The 11,392-nt window shown below is 37.3% G+C and overlaps 1 protein-coding gene across 8 annotated transcripts; it reads left to right on the top strand.

Annotated features, from left to right (window-relative positions):
* Positions 1 to 586: 586 nt before the first annotated feature.
* Positions 587 to 11,171, top strand: ajm1 (apical junction component 1 homolog). 8 transcript variants are annotated; one of them, XR_014531823.1, is made up of 4 exons: positions 608 to 776; positions 4,062 to 4,121; positions 5,824 to 9,878; positions 9,921 to 11,171. XR_014531823.1 is itself a non-coding variant. In XM_083531769.1 (3 exons), the coding sequence occupies exon 3, from the start codon at positions 5,872 to 5,874 to the stop codon at positions 9,100 to 9,102; it is 3,231 nt and encodes a 1,076-aa protein (XP_083387895.1). In that variant the 5' UTR covers positions 608 to 776; positions 4,062 to 4,172; positions 5,824 to 5,871; the 3' UTR covers positions 9,103 to 11,171. The 8 variants fall into 8 exon arrangements, 5 of the variants coding, with proteins under 5 accessions (XP_083387896.1, XP_083387895.1, XP_083387894.1 ...); XR_014531821.1 differs by having other exon boundaries at positions 587 to 776; positions 4,062 to 4,125; positions 5,824 to 11,171; XR_014531822.1 differs by having other exon boundaries at positions 592 to 899; positions 5,824 to 11,171.
* Positions 11,172 to 11,392: the final 221 nt, after the last annotated feature.

Raw genomic sequence — 11,392 nt, forward strand, 5'->3', positions numbered from 1 at the left:
TTACGCAACGGTGCAGCTGTGAAAGGGGACTCATGTTTATTGGGTTTCTTGCTTTAGTAATGCCATTCATTCTTGCAGTGTGATGGTATTAAGAGATGGACACTACTGAAGGCCTAGGTGTGAAATGCACGGCCTGCCAACTGAGTTTTATACATGAACATATATTCAATTCAATTCAATTCATTTTTATTTGTATAGCACTTTTAACAATAAACATTGTTTTAAAGCAGCTTTACACAGATAACGCAATTATAAAGAATGAATAAGAATAGACTTTATAGGTGTAAGTTATAAATCCAAGTCTCTTTGGATAAGAGCATGTGGCAAAAAAGTTTAATATTAATGCGATCTTATTGCAATCCTCAACAACATCCTAACCCTATGAAAAACACCTGAATTTGTATTTATATCTTTTTTATATGGTCTCTTTTATATCTTTTATACATTTGTATATGCTTTTTTTCTATTTTATATATTTTAAGTCTCTTCAAATAAGAGAATTTGACTCTAGACACATTACAAACCAAAAAGAGTCAAAAAAAAGAGTCGACTCGTTCGCTACCGACACATCACTACTGGCAACCCAATCCCACTGAGAGGAGAGGCAGTAGTAGCGCGACGGATGCAGTGCACAGCATCCTAGGCCTAAAAAACGACATGATGGACCGATACTTTTTTCCTTTCCCTGAGATACATCTTCCAGGAATTATGAGTCATTGTGCTGCTTGCGGGAAGTGGATCCTGGTCCTGGTGCTTATGGCGGTTGGATTACGCCGGTAAGATCATCGCTGTGATGCGCTGGCACTCGCTGCATCTTTCGCAAATGACGGAGGAATCGCGATTTTAGTTGCGAGTTTAGTTCATGGCAGGTCTTCCATCGTGTCCTCTACCATGCCCAGGTGCATTTTCTTAAAATCAGTTTAGCAGGTTAAATATTAAATATATATAAATCAAAACCTACCGGGACATGTTTATGTGTATGTTGCTTTCTTGGGCGTGAGAAGTATCAGTCATGTGCTAAATTTGATCATCACCTGTTTCATCACAGAGCTGTTTAGTAGTAATAACACTTCATCGACTGTATGTATTTTTCAATTACGACATTTCGCTGAGGTTTGCCGGAGGTGCGCTCATCTTATTAGTGCAAATGATGCGTGATGCAATTGGTCACGTGTCACATGGCGCAGGATGCTGTAGCAGTGTTTCACACGCCTGGTCTCTCCTTTTTAACTTACCCAGTTCAACCTAGATAAAGCATGGAAATGACTGATGTGTTGAAGCAGAAGGGCAGTGGAACTGCAGGACCAGGCGTAATTTCCTGTGCAGATGCTTCATTTCCTGTGCAGAGGTTCAACCAGGAGCAATACAAAAAACCTCCTATAATTGGTAGAGAACTGATTACAGATGAGATGATGACCCAGGCTGTGAAGGTGGGGTGACATGCATGTGTAAGCGTTACCCATCAAATTTGCTGTAAGATTATGAATGGTGCAGTGCTTTACTTGCTACACTAGTAATGATCTATATACATGTACAGGTCAAAATCCTGTATAACATAAAACTGTTATTTTAATGCGATCATATGGTGCATTGGGTATTACATGGATATACGTAAAAAAAAAAAAAAAAAAACAGTTATGGGTCACATTTTATCCTGTTCCTCAATTGTTCAGACAATTCATATTTCATGGCCAGATTAAAATACGTTTGAATTACAAGATAAATTAATTTACAAGTTGGACAGTCGTAAAAAGCATTTTACTATATGTCAGACTCTGTATGTATATGTATGTGATAAATAAAATGTAAATAATTTTTTTTTATTTAAATTAAACATAGCTTTTAATAAGTTTGCTAATAGGTCTGTGTTCAAGTGCAACTGCAGCACTTAATATTGTTATTGTTATTTCTTTCAAATGTATTTAACAATTAGGGTATATTTTTGCTTTAATCAGGGTACACATATAGCCATGTGAAAATAAATGTACGCCTCTTTGAATACTATGGTTGTATGTATCTATATAAAGATAAGAAAAATCATCTGGTTCTTTTTAGTTGTTAGAAGTATTTAAATATAACAACACAACATACTACACAGTGCCGTTATTTGTACAAAAACAAGCTGAAATGGAGAAACCATGTGTAAAATAAAAGACTAAAAAGACTAAGCACACCCTTGCTGCTTCTATAGGATTTAAAAGACTTAGTGTAAGCCAGGTGTTCCTTATTAAATGTCATTATTAAATGACCACCTCTATTAAAGTTTAAGTTTTAGCAGTTTGCTGTTCTGGAGCCTTCAGGTGTGTTATCACAATTTAAAGAATGAAAGACATCAGCAAGCAAATGTTGCTGCCCAAGAAGTTGGGAAGGGTTTTAAGGCCATTTCCATACAATTTAAAGCTCATTATTCTACTTGTGAATAATGTTTACAAGTAGAATGATTAGCTTTAAATTGTGTAGAAATGGCCAATCTTCCTAGGAGTGGACATCCATGCAAATTCACCCAAAAGAGGAATTGCAAAAAACAAAACAAAACAAAAAAACATATTACAGAGCATACACAGCATATTATCACAAATACTTCATACCAACTGTCAAGCACGGTGGTGTAAGGGTGAGAATTTGGACTTGTTTTGCAGCCACAGGACCTGGGCACTTTGCAGTCCTCGTGTTGGCCACGAACTCCTTTGTATACCAAAGTATTCTGGAGTCAAATGTGAGGCCATCTGTTCAGCAGTTAAAGCTTGGCAAAAATTGGGTCATGCAACAGGACAATGATTCTAAGTACACCAGCAAATCTACAACATAATGGCTGGAACAGAACAGAATCAAGCTGTTGTAATGGTCCAGTCAAAATTCAGATCATAATCCAAATGAAATGCTGTGGCAGGACCTTAAGACAGCTGTGCACGAACAAATTCCCTCAAATAAACCTGATTGAACTGAAGACATACAACATTGTAAAAACGGGTGAGCCAAGATTCCTGCAGGTGCCCATGCTGCACTTGTCTACCACTGAAAGTGTCCACAATGGTAAGAAAGTGAGCACCAGAACTGGACCATACATACCATCAGAGGTCTTGCTGAATCCAGCCTCAATGGGTCAGAACTTTTTTGTCAGTGCAAAGGGAAATTATTTTAGACTGGTAGTTTTAATGTTCTGGCTAATCAGTGTGTGTTGTCAAAATGTGACACTGTGGAAGATATTGCACTTATAAGGATATTCCATATACACACTCAAATCACAATAAACACAACATATGACCGTAAAATACACCAAAATATAAAAGTATTAAATATCTATTTTTAAGTATACGTGCCAGAAGAGTGTAGGTGAATTAGAGATCTAATATTAAATATGGTATAGACATACAGTATGTAAGTATGTAAGTATGTATGTGGTGAAGTGTTGGCATGGAGATATTTAGTCATTAGTTCTTATCAACTGTTTTAAATGGTCTACAGAAAAAAAGCTGTTTTTGAGGTGAGCCGTGTTTGCCTTGATATGTGGAGGCGTTTACTGAGGAGATAGGAGAACAGATCATGAGCTGGGTGCAAGACATCCAAAATAATGGGCTAAGCCCTTGTTCGGCATCGGGTGGGTACAAATTCCCTGGTGTTCATGGACCAGGAAAGTGCAGAGAAGCTTCTCGCTGATTTCTTGGGTGAACTGTTGATTTGGATTTTTGGAGAGTACGTGCACTGTTTACAGTGAGCTCAGTTTAGTTACTTGTATTTATATCAAGTATTTTACAACTGACATTCTCACAAAGCAGCTTTAAAACAGCATTGCATAGATTCAGGATATACATTTTAAATAAATACATGTCCCTAATTGCTGTTATGTTTGACATAGCCATAGAGAAGCGGTTGAAACACCACCCCTGTGGAGTTCCTCTGCTCAGAGTCAGGGTTACATAATGTTTTTGTTGTCAGTCCATACTGTGTCCAATTGCAGATGGAATTAAAGCAGCCTAAACCATTCAGCTTCTATAGAGAGCATAGCTGAGCTATGGTCAATGAATAATATCCTGACATAGGTTTTTTTCTCTCTTTTACAGATGAGTCAGTGTAGTGTGAAGAGTAACAGCGATGGCATCATCAACTGAGTGGCTGTGTCGGTAGGTGAGCTGTAACAAGAGAGGTGGCAGGAATACAGTATGTGGTGGCAGGTATATTGCTGCATTTGAGGGACATACACTTTTTTTCAGGCACTTAATTGCATTATATGTCAGTGCAGTTGAGCAATAATTAAAGTTTAATAACTGGTGATTTCACTGGTAGTGACATTTTTTTTCAGTTGTATTTGAACAGCATGGTCTGGTATATAACACAAGGTGCAGTACCCTTTTCAGCTGCCAATAAAGAAGAGAATGCAAACTATATATATACATAAGCTTTTCTTTACAAACTTCTTCAGCACAGTTCTCAGAAATTAGTCATTTGAAGTGGTGTTCTGCAGCACAAAAATCATATTGTGTTGAGTGATTTCTTTAACGTACAGTATCCTGATGCTTCAAATTATGTTGTCTGGTTGCATTAAAATAGATTACTACTTGTAATGATGAGAAATTCATTCACTCAATACTTTTAACTATCAAGGGAAAATAATCAGCCACCATTGTGTTTTATATAATATGAACATAATTTTAATGAACATAATTGTTCATTAAAAAAAGTATTACATTTTTAATGCATTTCAGTGGACTGTTAATTTCTTTTGGTGATAGTTATATAGTCATGTGCTTTATGACTGCAAAAAAAAAAAAAACCCACATTAAATAGACAAATATTTCAATCTTGGTTTGTCTTCTTCATAGCCTACGCTCAGACTGTCTGCATCATTTTCCAATGTAGCAGTTAAGTCCCAGACTCATCCCACTTGTTTAAGCAGAGAGACGAAGTAGAACCAAATGTTCGAGTTTCATGTTTATATCACCTTTGGTATGGTTTGCACAACCTTCAATAAATACTTTTTTAAATATTTATTTTAATTGAGGGGTATTTTGGTATTTAAAATGGAGCTATACATCAAAAACTATATACCAGCACATAATTTACTACCGGACAAAACAATGTGCCATTGGTTTCATTTCAGTATATTCAAAGTGTGGGAGTAGTTAGCTGGCAGTTGCTATGTTATCCCAGGTGGTTGCTATGGTATACCAGGTTGTTATGGTTGCTGTTGTGTTTCCAGCCTGGTGCTATGGTATCCCATGTGGTCAAAATGTGGCAGACCATCTCTGTGGCTGAGGTTAGAAAACTTCATAGCGGCAAAGCAGTTATGATTGACGGCTGGATAAGATTTGACCAGAGATTTTGCCACTATACAAGGTTGGGGTTCAATGAATGAATGAATGGTGGTCTGGGGCAGTACCATTTGCCTATCAAACCAGGAGAATGTTTCCTATTGTCTGTACTAAATATTCCACAGATTTTCAGGAAAAGGTTCATGCCAGAACTTTTCATATATCCTAGCATAATATTAGTGACAAAATACTCCGGTAATCAAGGATACATTTAATCAAACACTTACATGTTCATGTTATGTGATATGTAATATGTTATGTGAAGGCTTGATAAAAATAAAATCAATGTACTAACTTTGGGGAGTGGTCAGCCATCTCCTTCTCAGAAGGTATAAGTATAATCAAGTCAAAGTTTGTTTAATACACAAACCAGATTTCAGCTTTGACCCCTTAAGAAAATAATAACATAATCAAATCATAACAATGTTTAAGGTGAATTTGTAGTTGTAGTATTATTATATGCCCTTTTTTATTAAAGCATAAAATAGGTCTTGTTTTTTTTCTCATTTTGCAGGGTATATTCACCTGAAAATGATTTGATGTGGAAAACTAATTGACTAAGATGACACTCACAGATCTACCCAACATACTGGAATCTGCTGTGTATCGAAATGCTAAACTGAATTCTATCTCTGTTCAAATCAAGCTCAACTCTTCCTGTAAACAATGTAATTCCACATACATCAGTGCACCTCAAGAGCCCTGGAACAATCAAATAGAATCCACTCATATGTTTGATACTGCATCTATACACAAGCCCAGATATAACACAATCAAAATGGAGTACCCATTTACAAGGGCTGACAGATATGTAGCCAACCCAGATGTTTCTTGGAATGTTTTAGCACAACAGAAAAGGCACAGAATGCACCGTTTTTCATCACCAGATCTTTATAACATGCACGTAACCCCTCAAATTGTGACTGCTGAAATTGCTGGTGAAGTTGCACTTAGGAGAAGAACAAGATCAAGAAGTGCTTCAAGAGTCCAGACCAACTTCGTTCCATTAATAACTGATGGCTCCCCTCCTGTGGTCAGAAGAAATCAGGATTTTCAAAGGTCTCCAAAACATTCTCAGTGGAGACCAGAAGTATCAGGCAAAGATTCATTTTATGGGCCAGCTTGTACTCTCATTAATGAGGTGCATCCCATCAAATTGCAACCCCAGAGGACTGATGCCATCAGCCATTCCCCTATTTATATGCATGAAAGTTTGGATGAGGGAAGGCCTGTTAAACTTGCCACTAGTCCTCATGTAAGATGTCGAGTTGACATTAAGCCTGATGAAGCAGCTTTGCAGCAGCATAGTCAAAAGTCATCCATTTCAAGGGTAGACATGCAATCGCAGAGGTATACCAGTAGTGCCAGTCAGAGTCTTTCAGTACCTCCCCATGTCTCCACCTCAAGAACACCTACTCCCACTGAATATTTCAAAGGTGAATATACACCTGCCTACCAGTGTTCTCAAAGTATGCCAACCAGTTACATGCTGCCATTAAATACCCCATCACAAAGGATACCTTCTCAATGGGAGATAAGACACTATGGAAGGGAGAGAAGAGCTAAGTCTACCCCCAATGTGCCAACAAAATTTTCCAATGCAGACAACTTGGGGAAGTATGAATCTTCACCCCCCAAAAGAACTTACTATCAGGATGAATATTTTACCATTCCAAGCCAAGCCTACTCTCCTAAAGTTCATTATTTCCAAGATAAAAAAACTCATGTGGTTCATACCATACCTGACAGGCCATATTTCACAGAAGGAGATCTTTATCATACTGAGCCAGCACAGTACATAATACAGACACCCCCTGCAAGAACCTTAATTGGGGATGACCCTAGGACACATCAAGTTCAAACAGTTCCTCCCAGGATTTTCTATGTAGGTGATCCCTATGTACCTCCAATAGAAACTTACATTCCTGCCCAAGTATACTACACAGAGGACAGGCGTCATGCACACATGGTTCAGCCAAAATCACATGATTTGTATGGCTCAGATGTGTCTGGCTATTCCACTCCCTATCCTTCATACACACCTCAAGCTACATTAGCAAAAGTTAGACAAGAGCCCATACTTACCCCTTGGTACAGTAACTTGTGTATGGAGCCAACAAGAACAGTCAGTGACCCACGGTCTCACTCAAGATCTTGGGACAATATCCTTGAAACTCATGTAGCACGGGAACAACCAGTGTCTCATGGAAAAAGTGATGAGAATCTTTTATGTCAGAGGAAACAAACTTTGTCAGTAAATGACAGACCAAAACCTGTGGTTGTTAATCTTTCAAGTTCACCTAGACGTTATGCGGCTTTATCTTTATCTGATAATTCTTTGATTGACAAAAGTCCGGTTGATACTAAAGGAACCTCAAGCAAACAGTGGTATGTCACTCCTGAAATCACTATCACAGATAATGATATCAAACCTGGCAAAGGCTATAAGGCAGAGGCACGCTCAGCCAGTTGGGATGTGCTTGATTCAAAAAGAGCTCCAGCTGAAGACACCTCTTACCATGAGACAAGGTCCTTTCCAACTAAAGAAAAACCATATCATAGTACCTCGCTCCAACAAAGTTTAGAACAACTTGACAAGCTTTTAGCTGACCTGGTTATTGATTATAAACCACCCACTAGTATACAGGCCAATGAAGACTTGATGGATCAACTCAAAAGTCTTATTGATAAAGAGGCAGTAACATCAGGAAGAAGGAATTCAAAGGCAGCATATGAGAGTAGCATATCCCTTGACAAACCATCAACCTCCATAACAATAGATCCTCACACCATTAGAGACACTGAGGGGAGATGCGATGGTCTGCAAACTAATGAGGAGTGTTCCCCTGACCAGAGTCCAGATGAGGATGAAACAATGATGTGTTCTAATAATAAGTGCCGTCGGACAGAGACATTGTTTAATGCTTGCCTTTACTTTAAATCGTGTCACAGCTGTTACACATACTATTGCTCTCGCAACTGCCGCAGGGAGGACTGGGTTATTCACAAGGAGAGCTGTTTGTATGGCAGGATTAACAGTGTATGTCGCCACATAATTAAATATTGCAGAGAAACTGCAGAGGTCCACAAAGCTTTCTCACGTATAGCCAAAGTGGGATACCTGTCCCGAGGAAGAGGTGTACTGTTTTTGAGCTTTCCAAACCCAGGATCGTCAACAAACTTCCTTCAGTATGGCCTAGAAAGCCTCCTGATGTCACCAACATATCTGTCTATACGTGAACTAGATAGTTACATGGATAACCTTGGAGATTATTGCAAGGAGCTGCAGGAAGCAGGTAAGGAATATGACCCCAATGAATGTTTTCTCTTGAACGTATCCATTGCTGTTGGCGAACAAGTGCCTGAGAGATCACCACCAAGGGTTAAAGCCCCAACAGTTAGGAAGTATGCCAAGGTTGCTTTAGCTTCTTACAGCCCAGAAAGAAACGTCCAAGGGAAAGAACGTGAAATGGAGACTTTGATTCTCACTCCACCACCAGGTACAGCTGACATTGACAAGGAAGGTGAAGAGGGGAGAAAAGCTAGAGAGATTTGTTTCATCAACATTCAACGGGAGCTAAGAATTCGGGGGGTGTTCCTTCGCCATGAGTACCCCCATGTGTATCAGAAACTCTGTGAATTTGTGGAGAACAACAGAAGGTTTACTCCTACCAGTATTTATCCTATTGACAAAAGAACTGGCAAACAGTTCATGTGCATGATAATGGCAGCCTCTGAGCCACGGACTTTGGATTGGGTTGCCACCCCTCATCTTTTAGATGATATTATTTAAACATATACAGCTTTTAGGTATAAAAAATGACATATATTTATTTATTTACTTATTGTTATAGTTATGTACTACAGATGAAAATACATATATCAAGTATATTATAACTGTTTATATGTATTTTGTTATTTAAAAACATGCATTAATGGATCTATTACATAGTATTATATTGTTAAAAGAGGAAAACAGAAATTATTTATATATAATTTTGCTATAATGGTTTAGAAAAAGTATTTTCGGAATGGTTAATGACAGCTTACCAATCCGTGGTACCAGCAGAGAGTCACTAAATCATTCATTCTCATTTAGATTCTTGCGTTGATCATTGGACAATTTAGTATATAATGATTATTTGAGTCATTGGGTACAATTAAAGAAAAATAATGTTAACAATGTTTATTCAGTCCCACCAAAACAAATTAAAATAATACAATGTGGTAAAATCAAATACTTCTTTAGATAGATAACTTTATAGATAGATAAATAAATTGACAGAGAGACAAAAAGACAGACAAACTATATGGCCAAAAGTATGGAGACACCCAGATATCATACCTTTATATGCCTCTTGGAAATCCATTTCTGAATCCATGAACATGATATGCAGCTGGTCTCGTCTTGTGAGTATAACAGGCTATACCTTTCTGGGAGATTTCCTAGAAGATTTTCTTGGAAGTGGTTCTATGGGACATTGTGCCCATTCAGTCAAAAATGCATTTATGTGTTAAGATACTGATTGTGGACAAGACTGGAAATCAACATTTCAGTTCATCTCAAAGGTTTACACTGATGAAGTCATTTGTCAAAGCTGTCAAAATCAGTTTTTTTTTTACTTTACTTTGTTCACATGATCATTATCATGCTGAACTGGAAATGGCATTCCCCAAACTCCTGCCACAATGTTGGAAACATGCTAATTACTGCTACTTACCCACATTAACAAGTGGTAGCAGTAGTTTTGATGTTAGGCTTCTGATTGACTGCTGAGATATAGCACTACTTAGCTGTCATTGCTCGAGCCTTAAGCAAAGGCCTTATCCTTCAACTTTTTCAAAACATATGAATAAAAATATATGTAAGTTGTGCTGGATAAGGGCATCTGCCAAGTGGTGTAAATGTACGTTACCCTTTATGGAACTAGGAGGCCTACTTCAAACCTCTCTATGGATAATAGGGGTCCCCACGACATGGCCACATTTGAAGTTACTGAGATCTTTAGTTGAAAACTGCCATTCTACTGCCAGTGTTTGTCTATGGAGATTTCATTTTATGCACCTGTTAGCAACCAGGTGTGGTAAAAACACCTGAACTTCATCATTAATAAGGGGTGTTCAAGTACTTTTGGCCATATAGTGTAAATAAATAGATTTGGTGTTTTCCAGTCCTACTGAGCCTTTGCACTTGACATTGGATTGCGATGTACTTGGAACTTCAAAAATGCAACAAAAAAATAAATGAATAAATAAAAAAAATGCGTAGAGACAGTTTTTAGAAGCTAAAAATGTTCTCTACCAATGGTGACAATGGTTCTTTTTTTTTTTTAAATGTTTTATAAAAAATATTGAGCCATTTTAGACTTGAAAACAATTAGAGTGGAAAAAAAAATCACATTGGTTAAACCAATAACTGTGCTTTAAATAGTGTGTTCCTATGCTTCTGTTTTAGACACTGCGAAATGACTTTATTGCATGTTGTGAACATGATGCCCTTGTAATCAATAACTAGACTTTGAAATATCTTGAAACAATTATGATTATCATTGGCATGCTGAGTTAAGTGGTCCAACTAAAATTAAATTAGTACATTTGTGTGTTTTACATTTATTTTTATCCTGATACATTGAAATATGTGTGTTTTAAATATCATATGTGTGTGAAAGTTTTCAGTTGCCAGGGAATATTTATTGAGAGCTGGACTTTATTATGACATTTTGCTGCTCCAAGCTACTTAAACACTGTCATTGACATCTGTGAGATTAAAATGTTACCATTGTGTGGAAGTCTGAACTGGTATAAAACTGTGAGGATTTTACCATATATGACCATTAATAAACCCCACACATTCTAAATTGATGCAAAGACATCATGCACTCATTTGCATAAAAAACACAGTGTAATTGCTATATATAGAGGAAAAAAAAGAATATTAGAAAATCCTTTTCGAAAAGGACATAAAACTTTGCAAAAGCTATAAGATGAAATAAGGATACTGTTGCATGAAAAAGAACAAAAGAAATTGGTACATTTGGTACTTTTTGGAGTAGCTTGTCTAAAATTAAACACAATTTCATATC

The sequence above is a fragment of the Silurus aristotelis genome (genome assembly GCF_946808225.1).
Source record: "Silurus aristotelis genome assembly, chromosome: 26".
NCBI classification, from domain to species: Eukaryota; Metazoa; Chordata; class Actinopteri; order Siluriformes; family Siluridae; genus Silurus; species Silurus aristotelis.